The following is a 20,434-nucleotide window of genomic DNA, read 5'->3' as shown; positions in this document are numbered from 1 at the left end:
GTATTAATATAATTTTTTAAATTAATTAATTAGTTAATTATCAAAGTAAAATTTTTTAAATATAAATAAAATTATTAGTATCTTTTTGTTTTCAAAAATTAGTTGAGATAAGAAAGAATAGTATCTATCTATTAATTGGTATTCTTTATTTTAAAATTATATAATACTTTTAATTTTATCTCTTAAATAATTTTGTTTGTAACAATTATTTTGAATTAAAAAAGTATTTTATGTTATAAATATTATAACAAATAAAATTTCTAATTGAATAAGAAGTAATTAATATTTAAAAATTATAATGAGTAGTAAAATAATTGTTTGAAAACATAGAATTTAATTTGATATATTAAAATATATATATTTTTACATAATTATTTAATTATATTTATTCTTTTAGATAACTATTTACTTCATGAATGAAAAAGATAATTTTTTAATTATAATATATAATTAAATAGATACATAAAATTTTTAATCTGAAAGTATATCAAAATTAAATTAAAAATATATAAAAATTTTAATTATTTAAAAAAAATAAAAATTATAAATTAAATTTTTATTATTTAATATAAACATACTTTTGATATACAGATTTAGTTTTTTTTTGTATTTATATATAATTTTAGTTTTAAATTATAAATACTAGTATATTAATAGATACTAATGTACTAATTGATTCAGTCTTTTATCATTTAATGTGTATAAAAATTAATAAAAGTAAAATTAGTAAGGATGACAAATTCTGTATAATTTAATTAAAATATTTTAAGATCAAATTTTAGAAATAAAAAAATATTTTTATAAATTATATATAATGAATTGTATTTTAAGAATAAAAATGTTCACTGACTCTTTTTAATTTTTATATCTCCATTATATTTTTAGTATAATTAACAATATTCAATAAAATTTATTTTAATATACATATTTTTGCCCCCACTTCTAAAATTTTCTGGGTCCGTCACTGTTAGAAAGATAAGCGGTGAAAATTTAAAACTAAATAAAAAATTACGTATATAATAACAATAATAATAATATTTTTATTTAAATTATATTATTTTGTTAATTTTATTTTCTGTAGAAGAGAAAGATAGAAAAAATAGAGAATGAGAGAAAAGACAGAAAAAGATAAAGATAAAGATGAAGAATGAGAGTGAGAGTGAGAGTTTGTTAATTTTGGAAAAAAAAAATATTTTAATTGTAAAAAAATATCGGATGACATATTTTGATTTGTCAAATTACTAATATAAATTATATATAGAGTAAAAATAGTAGAGAGAAATAAAAAAATGGGGAGAGGTAGATGAGAGAATTTAAGAATGGAATTTATTAATTTTAAAAAAAATATTTTCTCTCAATTTTAATAAGAGAGTATCATGTGACACATTTGATTATTAAATTAGATAATAATATATGATACATAATATAGGTATATTTCAATTTTAATTTTAATGCAATTAAAGAATGTCATGTTGCACATTTTGATTGTCAAATTAGTAATTAGTCGTTGTTATTGATAATGATATATAAAATATATAGAGTGGTTGAAGGAATGAGAGAAAAATAGAGAAAGAAAGAGGAAGGAGGGAAGAACTCTTTAATTTTAGAGGAAAAAATTTTATTTCAATTTCAATGAAGGAGTGACATGTGGCACATTTTGGTTGTAAAATTAGTAAAGATGAGGGAAGAATTCTTTAGTTTTGGAGAAAAATATTTAATTTTAATTACAATAAGAGAATGATATGTGACATATTTTGGTTGTAAAATTATTAAAGAGGAGAGAAAAATTTCTTAATTTTGGAGAAAAAAATTTGATTCCAATTGCAATGAGAAATTGATATGTAGCATATTTTAGTTGTAAAATTAGAAATATGTAATAGATATAATAATATATAATGATTAATTTTTTGATATAATTTATGTTAGTTAGCTTTATATTTTTGGCATGAGAAGAAAGAAGGATAAAAGGTTGTATGAATGTTGGGAGTGTTGAGTCTGAAAAAACCAAAAGAAAAGAAAGTAATAAAAATATAAAGTAGAGTGAGTGATTGAATGGATGCAATGCTCTCTAAGTTTCTCAAAGTCAGTCAACGTAGAAATAAAATAGAAACTCCTTATGTTTGGTAATTTTTATTATGAAGCGTAACTTGCTCTAGTCTAAGACAATTTTATAATGTATGGACATAGACGCAACAGAAAAGCTGGGGCCTTCCATTATCAAGAATTCTCTGTCCAAGACTCTATATAGACAATAAATTATTATTATTATTATTATTATTATTATTATTATCAAGAGAGGATAGATAGACATAAAAAATAGTTTAGATTGAATATGCTATATGCGGTCGTATATATTTTTGCTGACTCTCCTTTGGCAGGCCAAAGTTAAAACTTAAAAGTCACAAGGCTTAGAGACCTTTACTTTATTCATAAACCAAAAAAATGAAAGTCACAAACATTATATTTAGGATTAAGTAACTTAGTGTTAATTTTGAAATTTTAAAGAAGGTTACTTTCCGTAACTATTATTATTATCAAGAAGATATGATTACATGCGAAGAAAGAGAACAAAATTAGAAGCATTATGATTTTATATTGATATTGATTTAATGTAAAATGATGTATGTGCATTTTTTTTTTTAGCATTGCATATAAATTTTTAAGAAAGGAAAAGAAAAGACTAATTATATTAATATTAATTTGATGTAAAATGATGTATGTGCTTTATTAAATTTTTTGAAATTAAATTATTAAAATAATACTTAAAAAATTTTAATTATCACATATCTTTCTTAATATTATTATAAGTCATTGTGACAATAAGAAAAGCCGAGAAGGAAAGAGATGCATAGCCTGTAATAATAATTTCTAACATGCATATGGCTGATTCAACTTCACCCTTCAATTATATCATATTAGTAGAGAAAAAAAGTTATGAAGTTTTTAACAAAATATAAAGCTAACTAACATAAATCATATCAAAAAATGATAATATTTATTATATATTATGCATATACCAATAAGAAACTGCAACAACTGTTCTAATCTTCTAAGAAATTAGAGGATAAATTATACTTTATTTCGCATGTATTATTCATATACCAATAATATTTATTATATATTATGCATATTACTGATTTATCAAATTACTAACTTCTTTATTTTTTACGTGCGTTAATCAAACTAAATTCATTCCATATGAGTCTATTTTTGAGACATAACTAAGTCATCAATTAATGTGCACAAACTTTGAATTTAGAAAATAGATAAGCACATCTAATAAACTGTGACCAAATTTCCACAAGTTAATTAAGTGCCAAGACATGACTATTTTGAAGTCAATAATCACTTTATTTTCTTTCAACTAAATTTCTACAATTAAAATTTAAAATGATCATTTAGCATTCATTTCTCTTGTACACATACACAACTTTAAATTCATCACTAAGAGCAATAAGAACTTGCATGTCAATTATTTGCATAAAAATTATATGAAAAAGAAGGTGTGAAAAATTACTGTTTGCTTCTTAAGAAAGAGAAGAGATTCTTTAAATATTCTTAACAATTTATTGGTAAGATAAGAAAGTGAATCAAGATGTTAACTGATAATTAAATATAGGTATGAATGATGATTGGCTACGGTAAAAGAAAATAATAAAATTGAAAGAAAAAAAGGCAAAAAATAAAAGCATGATTTCTGTCCATCGTCAGTTTTTAAATTTGGCAGTTTTGACTTCTGTTCGAACCGTATTTGGCAGCAATTCACAGTTCGATTGATCGATTCGAATCAGTTTTCAAAACCTTATTCCACCCACAACAGAGGAAACAAATAAAAAACTAAAGTGAAAAAGAGAGAAAATTAGTGAAAAAATGAAAATAAAGAAGAGCAGGAAAAAGATGTTGAGGGACGGCAAAAATTGAAAAACTCACGGCAACGGCAAAGAGTCCACGGTGGCACAGGTTCGTTCACACTATGCAGTATGCACAGAAAGTGGTGCTCGACACACAAAGAGATAGATGGCTCCGAGACAGAGGCATTTTTGACGACGAGAAAAAGGCGGCCAACGACGACGAAAACAGAGCCGGACTTCACAGTAAGCACAGAGTAGCGGTGACTGTTTGCTCCGATAGCGTTAGAAATTTTGCCATTTTGGTGAGACTGAGAGTGAGATAGAAGGAAGAGGGGATTGGGGTCTTCTGCGCATTTTTTTTTGAACCAAAACGACGCCGTTTTATGCTGAATAGGAGAACCAGACCTTCAAAAAACCTTATCGGTTCACCGGTTAACCAACAGTTCAGTCAGTTTTTTGCCAATTTTTTGTAGGTCAGTTTTAGACATTAACTAGACCAACCAACTGACCGATTCCTAGTTAACTCGATTGAACAGGCCGATCCGGTCCGATTTTCGAAACCTTAACTATAATGGTAAATTATAGACATGACAATACATTTTTACAAATGAACAGTTGCAGGAAACTAAAATAAAAATAATACTTTACACCATCCAAAAAGAAGAGTAACTTTTCCTTCTAGAACAACAACAAATAATCACCCTAAACCCTGAAATTAATAAATCTATCAATAAAAATTCAAAAACAGCAGATTTAGAAATTTAAAAACAGCAACAGCATAATAAATTCATTTTTAGCAATAATTTTAACAACACCACAAAATCAATGATTTCACATTTAGAAATCATTAATCAAACATTTAGAAATCAGAGCAGAGCACAAAAGAAAAAAAAGTAAAAAATCCCACTAACCTTCAATGGAGAATAGGACGACAAAGAGACAACGGCGACGAGCAAGACAACAGTGAGTGATGAGCAGCTGAAAGCCTCGAACAAAGAAGCCACGGGCAAAAATTTCTAGGAACATTTAGAACTTCTTAGATAATAGACGACGTGCTGAGCTAAAACAGAGGGTCTGGGTTTGGGACAGGAAGAAGGAGGAAGCTGCGGAGGCGCCGACAACCACAGACGGCGACGGCAGAACTATTGAAGAAGCTAGGGTTTTGATTTGGGTTGTGATTTGTGAACTTTGAAGTAGCTATGGCTGAGTGACAGACACACAAAGGGGGGTGTTGGGGGAAGGTGGTCTGCATGGGGTGGGGATTTTTTTTTTTTTTTAAATCAAGTAAAACGGCGCCGTTTTGAAAGAATCAACTGGTTATCAGTCTAATTCAACCGACTGATTTTTAATTGATTCAACATTTTTTAAACGATTTTTAAATTTGTGGTTTAGACATTAAACCGGACCGTTTTCATCATTTGTTTTCGATTAGACCGGTTTGAAAAAAATTTAGTGCAAAATCTCGTGTTTGTTTATACGTATTATGCGATAGTTTGAAAACAAATTTATTTGTAGAAAATATATCTATTTAGTATAAAATTTTATGATGCATGCACATTGACACGGATACAGGACACGACACGATATGGAACACGCCGACACGTGAATTTTAAAATCTTACATGACACGGAGACACGCATATATGTAAAATATAAAGTAATTTTTAGATAAATCGTAATGATATTTTAATATTTTATTGATATTAAAATATAAATTAAAATTTTTAATTATTTTTAATATCTTGTTTTAATTATATCAAGCATTTAAAATATTTTTTTATTTTAATAAATAATAATATATACTATATCTAAATTTATTTTAAGAATATATATTAAAAATAAGACTGGACACGCTGATACGTAATGGTATTTAGGTGTGTTTAAAAAAAAATTTTGTATTTTTTATTAAGACACAGTTGAATACAACAGATACATATATCAGATAAATATTAATAAGTATCATGTCTAAAATGTATCTGATACACGGACACAACAACTCAAAAAATGTCCGTAACTTCGTTAATTGAAAGTGAAAGATCAACTTTTAGAAGTAGTTGTGTATTAATTAATTCAGTAATGCAAAAGTGCTAGCATATGAAAACTTGGGTATTGCTCTCGTTTTTAAAGATGGAATAATCATCATGATGTTTTCTATAATGCAAAATTTCCACAAAGACTACATTTCCATTGGTTCTACAAAAGTTTTAACTTTCCACACCAACTTTCCACACCTTGTAATCTCATTGCATCTTTCAAAAGCAAGGATATGATTAAAGGTTTTATGTAATTATAATGCACCGTCAATCCTACATAATATATTTAAAAAAAAACATAATCAAATATCTACTACTATTAATCTCAGTACAACACAAAATGTCCAATATTAGGATTTAGGAATGATCAGATCCAAATCCACCCAAAAAAATTACAAATCTGGATCGATCTAAATTGAAAACTGAAATAAATTGCTCAATTTTAAATGATTTTTGAATTTTAATCGGTTTTTATCCTGTTCGGTTTGATTTACAATTTTAATTTTTATAATCAAATCGAACCGAATTGAACCACAGATAAGTGGATATACACCTAATTCTCTCTCACCCAAAGCACCCACTCAGTCACTAACACACTCTCTGAAGTAAGTCTCCTCTGAGTCTCCTTTGTGTGTTCTCCGTGAACACGTAAAACTCTCTATTTTTAATATATAGAGTTAATTAATAGAGTAATACAACATCGCCTTATATAATATTTTTTATATGATAGCTTGGTATATGTTAATGGAAAAATTATTAAATAATCGAGCTTTGACGAATTCTAAGCAGTTGATGAAACATTATCATGGTGGAGTATGTTGACACCACGAATCTCTGGAGTTTGACCATATCCCCTGATTAAATGTTACTATTATTATCCACTGATTGGAAAGGTTTGGAATCCTAATCTCATCAAGGAACGAGATTCAATGATTAAATTTAAACGAAGAAACTCAATAAATACTGCACCCTAACTTTATATGAAAGTGCGTTATAGGAAAAATTTAAAAAATTTCGATGATGTTAAGCACATAAAAAATTATTTTTCTCTATAATTATTTTACTTTTGTGTAAAGCAAAAATCACTTGTTATTAATGACATCCGTATAACTAAGGTTCAATTTGGATAAATAGTTTAATTAAGTTTTTTTTTGAGAAAATAGATTAAATAATAAATAATTATATTAAAAATAATTTATAAATAAGTTAGTTTGTATTTAAATTTTTAATTTTAAAAATATTTATTTTATAAAAATATGATAAAAATAGTAATATTATAAAAAAAATTATTTTTTTAATTTTTTTATAAACTTTTAAATAATTTTATTAAAAAACTGTAATTTAATTTTAAAAATTATACGTTAATACTTTACTTTTCATAAGGCCATAACTCAAATAAATTATTTTGATGCTTTTCAAACGGCCTAACTAAAAAATACAAAAACTTTTATGGCTGCATCCATTAACTTGTTAAGATTGAGTTTAAGAGGTCTTTATATTGAGTATAATAAGACTCTTTGAAGGCAATTTTTTCCAAGATGACCTTTTCGATGTTAGATTTATTATTACTAGTGTACGAACCCGTGTTGACCCGTGTTCAACACGGAAAAATTTATAAAGATAAAAAAAAAAACCTTATATGCTTGGATATTTTATAAAAACACAAATTAATTATTATTTTAAGAAATTTATAAAATTATTATCAAAATTAAAGTTTAATTTAAAAAAAAAGTGAATAATAATTATTTTACATTTTTTTAAGATAAAATAATTATACACTGATACAGAATTTAAAATAAAATTAAAATATTTACATTAAAATCCTATTTTTTCAAAGACTTTTCTATGCAGACATTTTTATGTGATTCATAAGTAAAATTTTTAAATTTCTATTACTCTTAACTCTTGAAAGTGCCACATATAGTTAGCCATGTGTAAAAACTGGTTTGGGCAAGTATAATCCAACATGAGATAAAGTTTGTCTCTAAGACTTATTAATTGTCATGGCAAACGATACTATTATGGAAAACTGTCTTTGTTGGAATCTAACTCGGACGATTTCATTTGTTGGTATCATATTCATTCTTAGAATCAAAGCAATATGACCAACATTGTTACCCGTTAAGACTTCACATTCTATGACATGATTTCCAAGCTTCCTAACTTGTAGCCTTGTACCATTACAAAGACCACGAATTGGTCAATATTCCTCAATAATATCACCAGAACACCAACCTTGAGTATTAATTTATGTGGAGGCAAACCAGAACAATTTATGTTATTCAGTAATTCACGATCATAGAGATCTAGTTGACTCTCCATATTCCCTTTATCCATACAAATCAAATCCGAACTAAGATATAATTTTTCTCCTCCAAGAATGATAGCTATCATATAGTTGTTGACCTCTTCAATGATGTCCAGCGTGGGAGTCAGTATAGTTCTTGCTTTGAAAAAATCATTTGAGGACATGTTATCCAAAATATTTGGATAAGAAAAATGAACCAACTCATCAAATGCCTGATCCGAAGAAGGAATAACAATATCTCCTGGAAAACATATCTCAGATTCACCATCTATATTGTCATCTATTAGACCATTACCAACTTTCAATAGCCACTCACCAAATTGCTTTATCTCATCTTGATCTGAAGCAGTCGTCCCTTTAACAGAGAGTCTCATGTTTTTTGTTAGTTTGAGCACCTGTTAAAGTCAACCTATTAGACCATCCACTGGAGCCTCATCCCAAATTATAAGTTTGGCTTTCAACAGCAATATTGCTGGAGGGGAACCAGGTTTGATGTTACATATAGAATACTCAGTTATATTCAGCGGTATTTTGAACCTTGAGTGTGCCGTTCTTCCATTGGAAAGAAGTAAAGATGCAATACCACATGAAGCAACGTTTAATACAATATCACCCCTTGAGCGAATCTCAGTAAACATAAGGTTCCAGAGAAATATTTTTTCAGTACCCCCATGACCATACACAGAAAAAAACCCTTCATCACAATACACAGCTGTAACAATTTTATTGAATGCATATTTCTGCTCAAGTGTTGCGATGGATAACATGTCTGAGGCATTTTTCTTTAAATCATCCCTGTTAAAATTTAGCTCTTCCCTGATAACCCTTTTGGTTAACAAAGAACTATCAACTTCAGTTGCTAAAGGCATAGGAGGATAGTCTTTCAAGATTTTACCATAGGAATGTAAGATCTTGTCTATATCCATTAAGCACAACTGCTTAATCTCATCATCTGACATGGTTAACTCTGCATATTATACAATACTGTAAAAATTCAATCAAACTAAAAATGATCAATAATGAAGAACTTTTATAATTGCAATTAATAAAAACTCATCCCTCATATTCATCACCGCTCTCTGTCGATACAAAATATCATTTGAAAGTTCATGCCAACATCTATCCTAGACATGTTCTGGTCTTGAGATATTATTGAATGTTAATAGAATGACAAATAACCTCCTAACATATGATCTTGAGGCCCATGAGCTTGCTTCCTTAATTGCATCCATGAATTCTCTGTCATCTTGCAAGAGTCCAAAGGCGAAGCATGCATCTCTACACATAGCATAAATTGTTCCTCCTACTGTTCTTATATCTCGAAAACTCATACATCCTTTTTGAGTATTCAAGAGAAGTCGTTGGAAATATTCTTCGGTATTTGCTGCAAAAAACTTGGTTAAAATCCCATTTTTAAGTTGTTAAATGGATTAGGCTACGCGATTTCAATTATTATGTAGTTACACATCCGCATAAGATTAATTTTTCTAAAAAAATATAGAACAATTCTAAAATTATATAATCTACAGATTATAACTATTGAAAGTTATTTGAACATTTATTTTTTAGTGGAGATAAATCAAATAAAATGGACGTGGGGTACATGCTCTTAAGATTTTAAATTTAAATCATCAAATAAATAAAATCAAAATTAAATATAAACTCATCATTACCTGCAGGTACATGAGTCAACCTTCCAATTGTGAAACCTTGCTTTCGAGGAAACCACTTTGAAGCATCGTCCTTCCAAACAAACTTGGTTGGAAACTCAGCATAAGTCAAACTTCGAGCATAGGGATATGACATATTCGCCGCCATCCATCCCAAAAACATGAACTTATGAGATATTGCTCTTTCGACGATATCATTCACATTAGAAGTTTCACCATAAACCACAGGTTGCTCATCCTCCAAATGGAATAGAAGTCTAATCACAAATGGTTCTTTCTCTCTTGGATTTCATGTCCAAATAAATGCCAAACTGCCTCACATGTCGAAATGTACCTACAATCATAGTAATTCCTAATTTCGTCAACAACTTGTGTGGCTTCTGACGGATCACCAACGTTGTATAGAGTAGATGTTACGCGGTCATTACCCTTGTGTACATATTTAAACAGATACTTAATAGAACTTATTTGGCATGTGTATTCCACATTCATGTGGCACCCAAACTTGAGCAACAATTCTGGATTATACGAAACAATGAACTTATTATCTAGTACACATTCCCTTTTCTTCACTGTTCGACCGTTATCGGTATGCCTATATTTGGAAAATTTGGCTTCATCAATGAGTGTTCGCTGTCTAAACTCTTTGGAATAGAACTTTGAACAGGATCCATTCTTCATGCAAGGTGAATTCTTATTGTACGGACCACATGGAGCATGTACCATGTAATTTTGAACAACTCCACGTAGATTTGGCCTTTCATTTTCATCAGGAATCTCAACTGTTATATGTTTGTCTATGTCATTTGGTGTTTGTGGTTTGAACTCCTTACTCATGAATAAAAGGATATGTGCATGCGGAAACTCTCTCTTTTAAAACTCTATAGTGCAAACATATGAAAATTAAAAAAGACAAATGAGCAAAATATTACAACATAAGATTTTAATAAGGTGTTGTATAAACACAGACTTACATCACAAAATTTTGCCAAAGAGTTTTTCCTCTTTTAGGTCATCAATCAAACCATCAAGCTTGATCTTGAAAACTCGACACAATATATCAGGACGGTCTTCTGCCTTCAATCTAATGGGAGTCACTTCTCTTTTTATCTCATCCCACTCAGGGTTACAGGTCATGGTGATAAAATAGATAGGATCTCCTGCATATCTACAAATTACAAATGCATCTTTACAATTATTCATCATGTACCTAGGTCTATCGGTAAAAGTACTGGAAAGAATGATTCTTTTGCCAAGCCTTGCGGCATCTACATTTCCGTTTATAAGACTTTCATGCAGACATTTGTATTTATTAACCCTCAACTGTGGTTGTTTGCACCTAAAGAATTTTAACCTATCTGATTCCACCATTGTGTAGGCATCTACCAGAAACTATTGGAATAATCTCTTTGATCTCTGAATTAACGGAGATTCACCCGTCCTTTTTTGTAGTTGAAAAGCAAAGAATTATTGCAAAGTGATTTTGTTTTTCTTTGTAGGCCTAGCGGAGATTGAATCTGATGTTGCAATACCCAAACAAAATCCATCCTCCCCATATGGAAACAATTGCAAGGCTAAATAGGATGGGTAAAAAACATCAATCCGTTGGAGCTTTCTAGTTTGACTCTCTATAATAATATCTCTATCTTTTCTTAGTTGTTCGACATCGCCAACAATCAATGCAACCACTTCAGATGCAGATGGCAAGTTGTATGTCCTGCCATCTTTAGTCCTTTTACTAATCAACTTAAGCTTTATATTTGTGCAATTTTTCTGTTGGTACCTATCTCTTGCATAGCGAAAACTCTTTGCCAAACTATTATATTTGTCTAGCATGTTTCTTAACATTGCCACATATTTCCTATCCCACTCATTTATAACTTCATCGGAATTGCACAAAAAAAAATATAATAAAATTTATGTTATTTTCTCTCACAGATAAAAAATAACTAAAATGTTTGACTGGCTGTATGAAAATTGACGAAGTGTGCCTATCCGATTATCAATCTCATTTTCTGTGTTATAGGTATATAGTTGGGCAAATGTTGATCGCAGACTATCCGAAGAAAGTAAGCTACCAATGTTATGGTAGTTTTGACCCCCAAGTTTAAAAATTGGAGGAGCAGTCTCATTGTTCATCCCACGATCAATTTTTTTGGCCATTGAAGTAAAACAAAACGCTAAATTAAATGTCCTTATATTTTTTAAAAAATAAATACTTCTTTGATCTCCTCCACTATGAAGCTGAATGAGCTCATCAGAAGGCACAGAAAGTAAAGGAAGCTCGATCTTTCCTTCCGTATAACATAATTAAAACTTTGGTTGGAGCGACTGCTTGGATTTAGCAAGCCTTTCTTCAGACCACATCCATGCTTTACAGTGTTTATATTGATAAATAGGATTTTCTATATCCCACACATCTGCCGATGAACTCTCTTTAGATACTCAGTTGTCATACCGATGCAATTTAGTCCATGATATACACAAAGATGTAAATAAATATACAGATAAAATTTTTACATATCGTTTAAGGTTTTTGAGAATGGTATAAAATTATCTTCTATATCCACAACATTGAATCATCGTAACCATTTAAAACTACAATCAATAAAAATTATAAAAAATACAAACATATATGTTGATGTATTACTAATAATTCATATCTCTTGCAAACTACCAACTTAAATTCTTGATAAAATTTGAAATTACCTTCATCATCAACAAAAGGGTCAACATTTTGGCCACTTTGTGTGTCACCGCTTGGTGGGTGCGTCTTAACAGTTGATAAGTTTACATCTTTGTAAAATTGTGCCAAATTAATAGCCACCGAAGCAACAACAGAAGAAGATTATCTTTTTTGCATCCTATTTGTAGTAGAATTTCTTTACAAAAAATTTAATTTTATTCAATTAAATGTTAGACACTAAAGAAAAGAAAAGAATATAACAATGATGATAATCTTTTCTAAATTACCTTTCTATTAGGCACGATCTTTGGGAGCCGCAGTGTGACGCCGGAAGATGATTTTACGGAATGACTTCCGTTAGATTATTGGTGGGTCCTTGTACATTGAAGTATGCTAGAATTGTAATAAATCTATGTTATATAAATTATTTCCGATGAAGTATACTTTTTGTTAAATATTGGTGCATGAATCATTTGGTAATCATTAATTATACGTACTATTTGTTAATACGGACAGTGGAGTTCTTGTCAATGAAAAATTCGTTGGTAGAATTAAAGATTTAGATCTTATCTCTGATGTAGAAGGTCTTACATAATTAGGAAGAGTATTTTTCTGTCCAATTCCATGCGACGCAGAGTGTACACCATACATAGATAGTTGCTTCCCTGTGAATGAGTAATGAGAAATATATAGAAAATTTTCGTCCTTAAACTGATATAAATTAAATTTAGATAAATGAGTCAATTACAGTCAGAAAAATGTCACATTTATCTTCACTTAATTGTAAACAGAGAATATTAGATGAAGTACCAATTTTTTGACACACTATTTTTTTACTTGCAGTAATATGTTGCACATTTTTATGTACGTCAAAATTTGTGTTATTGTTGTTCTTTGACACTGTTAAGTCAAGAAAAATAAATGAAACACAAATAATAATTATTCAATTAACTAATCTCGTATTTGATTTTATATAATTTTAGTAGTATATTTTTGTAGTTAAAAAAAATTTGTATTGGTTTAGTTTTATTTAATTATTTTTAAAATTATTAAACTAAATTAATGAGTATCTATATCATATTATTTAAAATATACCCAGTCATGACTTAAAAATAAATACAATTTAATTTAAATAATAAATAAAACTCTAAATTTAAATATAATTTTAAAATTACCATTTATTTAAATCGAGTTAAATAGATCTAAACAAAAGCATCACATTTTATGTTTTACCAATTAGTATAGAGTTTTATGTATTAATTTAGATTAAATAGTATATTATTTTAAATTATGACAGAGTATATCTTAAATAATATTAAATAATTAATTAACTTAAATAGTACTTGAAAATTTGAAGATTGCATAGTTTTTATGTAATTTATAACTTATTAAATACGAATTTATAAATTTTTTTTATAAAGTTGAATAGTTATTTACAATTGTTCAATCACTAAATTAAAATATTTAGAAAGTTATGTATAGTACAAACTATTTCGCTAATATTCCCAACAATGATAATAATTTAAATTGTATTTATCATAAAAAAAAGAAATTAAAAAAGTTTCACGAGAACACTTAGCAGAAGCACAAAAAAAAGCAGACTCATTATCATCAAATTTTTTTCGTTTTTTTATCAAAATTATCCTTCGTTTTAACCTTGCAATCTTGGATTGTGTGACTGAAGTGGGATATATTGTCGTTGTTAAGTCACTTATCTATAATGTACTTCTTTCGCAATAATGAGTTACGAATACAAATTTTAAAATTTTAATACAAATCTCAAAGTTAAATTTTAAATGTATACTGATTATGTATTGATTAATTTATGAGGTATCATTTTTTACTTAAAAAATAAAAAATTTAATTTTTAAATATGTAAAAATATATTAACAGTGACTTTTAATTCACAAATCAATAATCCAATTAAAAAAATATATATATAAGTCAAACCAATTTAAATATAGCTGCCTTAAACAAACTAATTTTTATATTATATATTATTAAATAATTAATTAAAAATATACATTTATGCACAACCATTTTTAAACTTGAATTTAGAGGTAATTAATAAATCACATTTTTTAATCAACGTATAACAAAAAAAATTAATTAAGAACAAAATATTCAACATATAATAATTTTAGTCATTTAAAATTTAAACATTGAAAATTAAATTACGTATTGAAAATTAACAACTTTATGGTATATATGTTTCAATAATAATAATAATAATAATAATAATAATAATAATAATATACACGTGAAAAGTACTACTGTATCTTCTCCGTGACAGGTAGTTTTTAAATTTATTTTATAAACAATAAAATAATTTTTTTGATAATTAGATTAAGTGAATAATAAAAATTATTATCCAAATTAACAAACTTTAATTCCTCATTAAAAAAAATGAAACTTACATAAAACGTAGTATATTGTATAGTAATAGCACTTATAAAAAATGCACAATAGTCTTATTTTTTTTAAATATTTAATAATTATACAAATATTATTTATTTTCAACTATTATACTAATAAGTTTATAACAAAGAAAAATTTCGAAGTTTTATAACTGTAATTTTATGCATGTAATGCATAAAATAAAATCTTATTTATTTTAGCCATGTAGCTAGTTATTCTAAAAAAAGTTGGTCTTGGTCATATAAATTTTATTGTTAAAGGCCGATCTTTATTATTATCTAAATAGAAAGGTTAAAAGAGATAAAAAATAATTTCTATGGATTGAAACATTAACATTTTTTGTGTAAGACTAATTAAGTAAAACAATATCAAACATGTGAATAGTAAAAAAATAAAATTGCAAAGAATTTGAACAAATTGAAATGAAAACACTAATCAATAAAAGACTGATCGATACTTAAAAAAATTATTTGAAATAAAAAAAAAACTTACATAAAGATATGGTGCAATTTGTAACAATAACGTCCCCAAAAAATATCTAATAATCAAATACTAAATATGATCATTGTATGTAATTGTAGAATTTTTATATAGAACTATTGTATTTTGGGTCGGTCTAAAATTTTAATGTGTAGATATTATAATTTGTTGAAAAGAAAGAAATTATTTTATTTCAAATCAAAAGTTTCCTTTTTTGAGTGAATTGAAATAAAAAAATTTTATTTACGGAATCATATAAATATAACGTAATTCATATATAATATATAAATAAATTTAATTAGAATAAACAATAAATTATATATTTTATTTTATACTTCATAAATGAAAAAAATATTTTACTAATATAACAAATTATAATTAATTTAGTATAATTAATTAAGTAATATAAATTATAATAAATTATATTAATATTTAAATATCTAATCAAATAAATTAGTTGATATAATTAAGTCAGTGCAATAAATTGTATTGAATAAATTAAAATAATTAAATCGAAAAACACTTTCTAGAGCATGCCACGTCAGCTCCATTATTAAGTGCGGAAGCCTGATTTTTATATAATAGAATAGATGGATATAATAGATATATAAATAAATTTAATAAATTTAATTAGAATAAACAATAAATTATATATTTTATTTTATACTTCATAAATGAAAAAACTATTTTACTAATATAACGAATTATAATTAATTAGTATAATTAATTAAGTAATATAAATTATAATAAATTATATTAATATTTAAATATCTAATTAAATCAATTAGTTGATATAATTAAGTCAGTACAATAAATTGTATTGAATGAGTTAAAATAATTAAATCAAGAAACACTCTCCGGAGCATGCCACGTCAGCTCCATCATTAAGTAGTGCAAAAATCCGATTTTTATATAATAGAATAGATTTCTTTTGTCAACGACTTCCTCAATTACAATCAGTATTTTATCAGTTAAAGTTCTCTCCCAATAGTTTTTTTTTTGGTAAAGTATTAAATTGGTCTCTTATATTTGGGTGTATTTCTGTTTTGGTCCTTAAGCTTTAAAGTGTCCTATTTGAATTCAAAAAAGTTTCATTTAACTTTAATTTAGTCCTACCGGAGGTCAAAGATAAATAATTAGCAAAATTTTCTATATGACAGCAGTATAAGAACAAGGTTGATAATCTAAAGAATAAATATAAGCTGCAAAGGCACAAAATCAACGTGGATGCATCAATACATTTATTTATCATTTTTTTTATTATTAAATAAAATATTTTCTATAAAACTAAAAAAAATGTTAAATACATGTATTGATGCATCCACGGTTGATTTTGTGCCTTTGGAGCTTGTACTTATTCTCTAAATTATCGACCTTGTTCTTATACTGCTGTCATGTAGGATATTTTGTTAATAATTTATCTTTGACCTTACGGTGGGACTAAATTGAAGCTAAATGAAACTTTTTTGAATTCAAATAAGACACTTTAAACCTGAAGGACCAAAACAAGATTACTCCCAAACGTAGAGGACTAATTTAATATTTTACTTTTTTTATTGATTGACTATCAATAAAAGTGCCATTTGTAACAAATATAAAACATTGGAGAATTATAAGAATTTTTTTAAATAAATTAAAATAATTCATTATTGCTAAAAAATAAGTTTATATATATAAATTCAATGTTTTTGGACTGGGATGCAAATTACCCAAGCTTTACACAAATTGTCTAAGTTTTAGGCTATCTAATTAGTATGCATGCAATTCATTCAGAACTTGTTCATCTTTTTTATATATATTTATTTTTATTTTTCTCTTTTATATTATATTTAAATATTTTAATATAATTTAAATATTTTAATTAATTGTAATTTAATTTATATTCGTAACAATATTTTCTAATTAGTATAATTTTAGTTTAAATATTTTAATGTATTTATATTTATTTTAATTAGTATAATTTTAGTTTAGGTGGTATTATTACGAATATAATTTTTTGAAGCTAAAACATGTATTCCTAACTTAATGTAATATAATTTAATATAATTTAAATATTTAAATTTATTATAATTTAATTTTATATTTAGGATATTTTAAAATTTGTATTCAGGATTTTTGTTGTTGTCCTCATTCGTAAAATTTATCATTTGCTCCCTCAAAAAATTCGTTGCAAGAGAAATTATTTATCGTAGTAATAAGCCCACAGTCGTAAATTGGGCCACTATGTACCATGTAGCATAGGATATAACATTGGATGCAACTGCAATAAATGGTAGCTAGGCAGTTTGAGTCATAAAATCTAAAAAAGTATGAAATTAAGAGAGAAAAAACGTCTTGACCCAAAAAATAAGAGAGAGAGAAAAAACTTAATATGAGAATATAAAATTTACAAGAAATTCAACTATCAACGAGAAGAAATTTATTCTATTATATAAAAATTGAGTTTTTACACTTAATGATAAAGCTCACGTATTATGTTTTTGAGAGTATTTTTTAATTGGATTTGGATCCTCTAAAGTTTGAATTTTACCTTAGAGAGTAAAGTGTGATCTCTCACCATTGATTTTATAGGTGGGACCAATAATAAATATGAAAGAAAAACTATTCAAGGGTAGAAGACATAGTTGTCAGAACCGAACCGGTAATCGAACCGGTCAAGTAACTGGATCACTGGGTTATTGGTTCAACCGGTGGATCACTGGTTGAACTGGTTGACTCGGTACTATGCAAATAAAAACTAAAAATAATCAAAAATTTAAAATTATAATTTAAAATACATATTTTTATTAATATTTTAAAAATATCAAGCTATTCTAAAATAATATAGACCAGAAACAATAAGTATTTTCTTATTTTTACTCTATAATATATACTTTTATTTTGTTTTTATATTAAAATAATTATTATTTTTAAATTTTAATAATTTATTAATTAGTTTATATCTATTATATTATATTATTATATACTACAAGTATTTATTAAAAAATAATACTAATAAATATTATATAATTATGAAAAAATAAATGAGTTTATATATATATATATATATATATATATATATATATATATATATATATTAAAATTTGCATTAGTATTAATGAAAATCAATATAGCTTGGTGGCTGTGAATAATGTTATGTTTCCAAGAGGGTTGGGGTTCGAACCCCAACTTTAACATTTTGTTAAAATTTAATCCCTAACCGGTTTGGTTGGACCGAACATTATCGAGTTTGACCGATTTTCAATTTTATGCGGTTCAAATATCGGACCAGACCGGTAGAGGGTCCGATTCACCGGTTTTGATAACACTGGTAGAAGATCAGACGATCCAAATCATTTTTAATTTATTTCTTTTAACTCATTAAATACAATTCATTATGATGACTTAATTATATAAACTAATTAATTTGATTAGATATTTAAGCATCACACAATTTAATATTATGTATATCAATTAATTGAATATAATTGTTAGAGTATAATTAGGATCAATTAGATCAATTAACATTATTCAACGTATCTGAATATTTATTATAGGATATTACGTCTTTATTATTTCGATTCTCTTATCATCTATAAATACCCTTCTATATTGTATCATTCTACATAACTTGAATACTCACAAACATTTTTTCTATTGCTCCTTCTCTCATTTCTAACAAGGTATCAGACCCATGGTATCCTCCTTGAGGAGGATAAGTTTATTTTCTTCTGGTGAAATCACTATACTTTTCATACTTTTCTTCCGTTTCATTTTTTTTTCTTCTCTTTTGTCCATGCTTTGATACTTTTCTGACCTTACCGATTAGCTCATCCACTACTTACTTATTCTCATGGAAAAACCATATGTTTTTCGTCACCTTCCGATAGTTTGTCATCTCTTTGCACTTTGTCTCTTTTCAATAGTTTTCTTGCAGTTCGCCATCTTTTCAGCAGTTTTTCGACAGTTGGCCACTCTTGCGGCAATTTCGTATGCGTTCTCTTTCGACAGTTCCGTCTGTGTTCTCTTCCGACAGTTCCATTTGCGTTCCCTTCCGACAGTTCCGTCTGCATTTTCTTTCGGCAGTTCCATCTGCATTTTTTTTGTGGTTGTTCCGTCTGCATTTTCTTGTAGCAGTTTCATCTGCGCTTCCTTGTGACAGTTCCGTTTGCGCTTCCTTCTGGCAGTTTCGTCTGTGCTTCTTTTCGACAGTTCCGTCTGTGCTTCCTTCTGACAGTTCTGTCTGCGCTTTTTTCAGACAGTTCCGTCTGCACCCATTCTATCAGTTTATGTATTTTTTTTATTTAGTTGTTTTAAATAAGTTTCAAACTCAAGTTGTCACTTGAGTTTGAGGAGGGATGTTAGAGTATAATTAGGATTAATTAGATCAATTAGCATTATTTAACATATCTGAATATTTATTATAGGATATTACGTCTTTATTATTTCGATTCTCTTAGCACCTATAAATTCCTTTTTATATTTTATCATCCTACACAACTTGAATACACACAAATCTTTTCTCTACTTCTCTCTCTCTTACCCTTTCTATAATAATAAATACAATTTAATTTAGTTAGAAGTTCATTATTTTATAGTCTTCTATATATATAAAAATATGACAGAATAAAATTGTAAAAATAATCTTTTTATCACTTCGGATATTTTAACTCTTTTTTTCTCTTTACGTGTAATTTTGTTTTGCATTAATTTTGTTTATTTAACAATGAAGTATATTCATGTTAATTCTATCATATAATAGTTTATTTTTCTCCTATGTATTTTGGTTTGTATAGTTACTATTGATCTTACTGTTTTCATTTTCTTGAATTGTTCTTTATTTTCTTATGACTTAATAATTTAAACAAAAAAGCAAAATAAGAAAAAAAAACAATGGCCAAAGACGAAAGCTAGAAGCCTAAAGTAGCAACATCATTTCTCAGCATTATTATTATTAATACGAACATTATTATTTTTTTCTAACATTATTTAATATGAGCTTCATTTCTT

The 20,434-nt window shown here is 26.9% G+C and overlaps 3 protein-coding genes across 3 annotated transcripts; all 3 read right to left on the bottom strand.

Moving 5' to 3' along the window:
- Nucleotides 1–8,019: 8,019 nt before the first annotated feature.
- On the bottom strand, nucleotides 8,020–8,565 carry LOC148544068 (uncharacterized). The gene has a single exon (XM_088498851.1). It carries the CDS (start codon nucleotides 8,563–8,565, stop codon nucleotides 8,020–8,022), a length of 546 nt encoding a protein of 181 aa, XP_088354977.1.
- Nucleotides 8,566–10,836: 2,271 nt separating this feature from the next.
- On the bottom strand, nucleotides 10,837–11,232 carry LOC148544067 (uncharacterized). The gene is made up of 2 exons (XM_088498850.1): nucleotides 11,072–11,232; nucleotides 10,837–11,029 (listed from the first exon to the last, which is right to left on the bottom strand). The coding sequence occupies exons 1-2, from the start codon at nucleotides 11,230–11,232 to the stop codon at nucleotides 10,837–10,839; spliced, it is 354 nt and encodes a 117-aa protein (XP_088354976.1).
- A 96-nt stretch (nucleotides 11,233–11,328) lies between these two features.
- Nucleotides 11,329–12,024, bottom strand: LOC148544066 (uncharacterized). Its single transcript, XM_088498849.1, has 2 exons — nucleotides 11,853–12,024; nucleotides 11,329–11,741 (listed from the first exon to the last, which is right to left on the bottom strand). Exons 1-2 carry the CDS (start codon nucleotides 12,022–12,024, stop codon nucleotides 11,329–11,331), a joined length of 585 nt encoding a protein of 194 aa, XP_088354975.1.
- Between the last annotated feature and the right edge of the window lie 8,410 nt (nucleotides 12,025–20,434).

This window comes from Arachis ipaensis, chromosome B9 (genome assembly GCF_059453495.1).
Source record: "Arachis ipaensis isolate K30076 ecotype BB chromosome B9, ASM5945349v1, whole genome shotgun sequence".
In the NCBI taxonomy this organism is placed as follows: Eukaryota; Viridiplantae; Streptophyta; class Magnoliopsida; order Fabales; family Fabaceae; genus Arachis; species Arachis ipaensis.
This window is presented reverse-complemented; position numbering and strand designations above follow the sequence as displayed.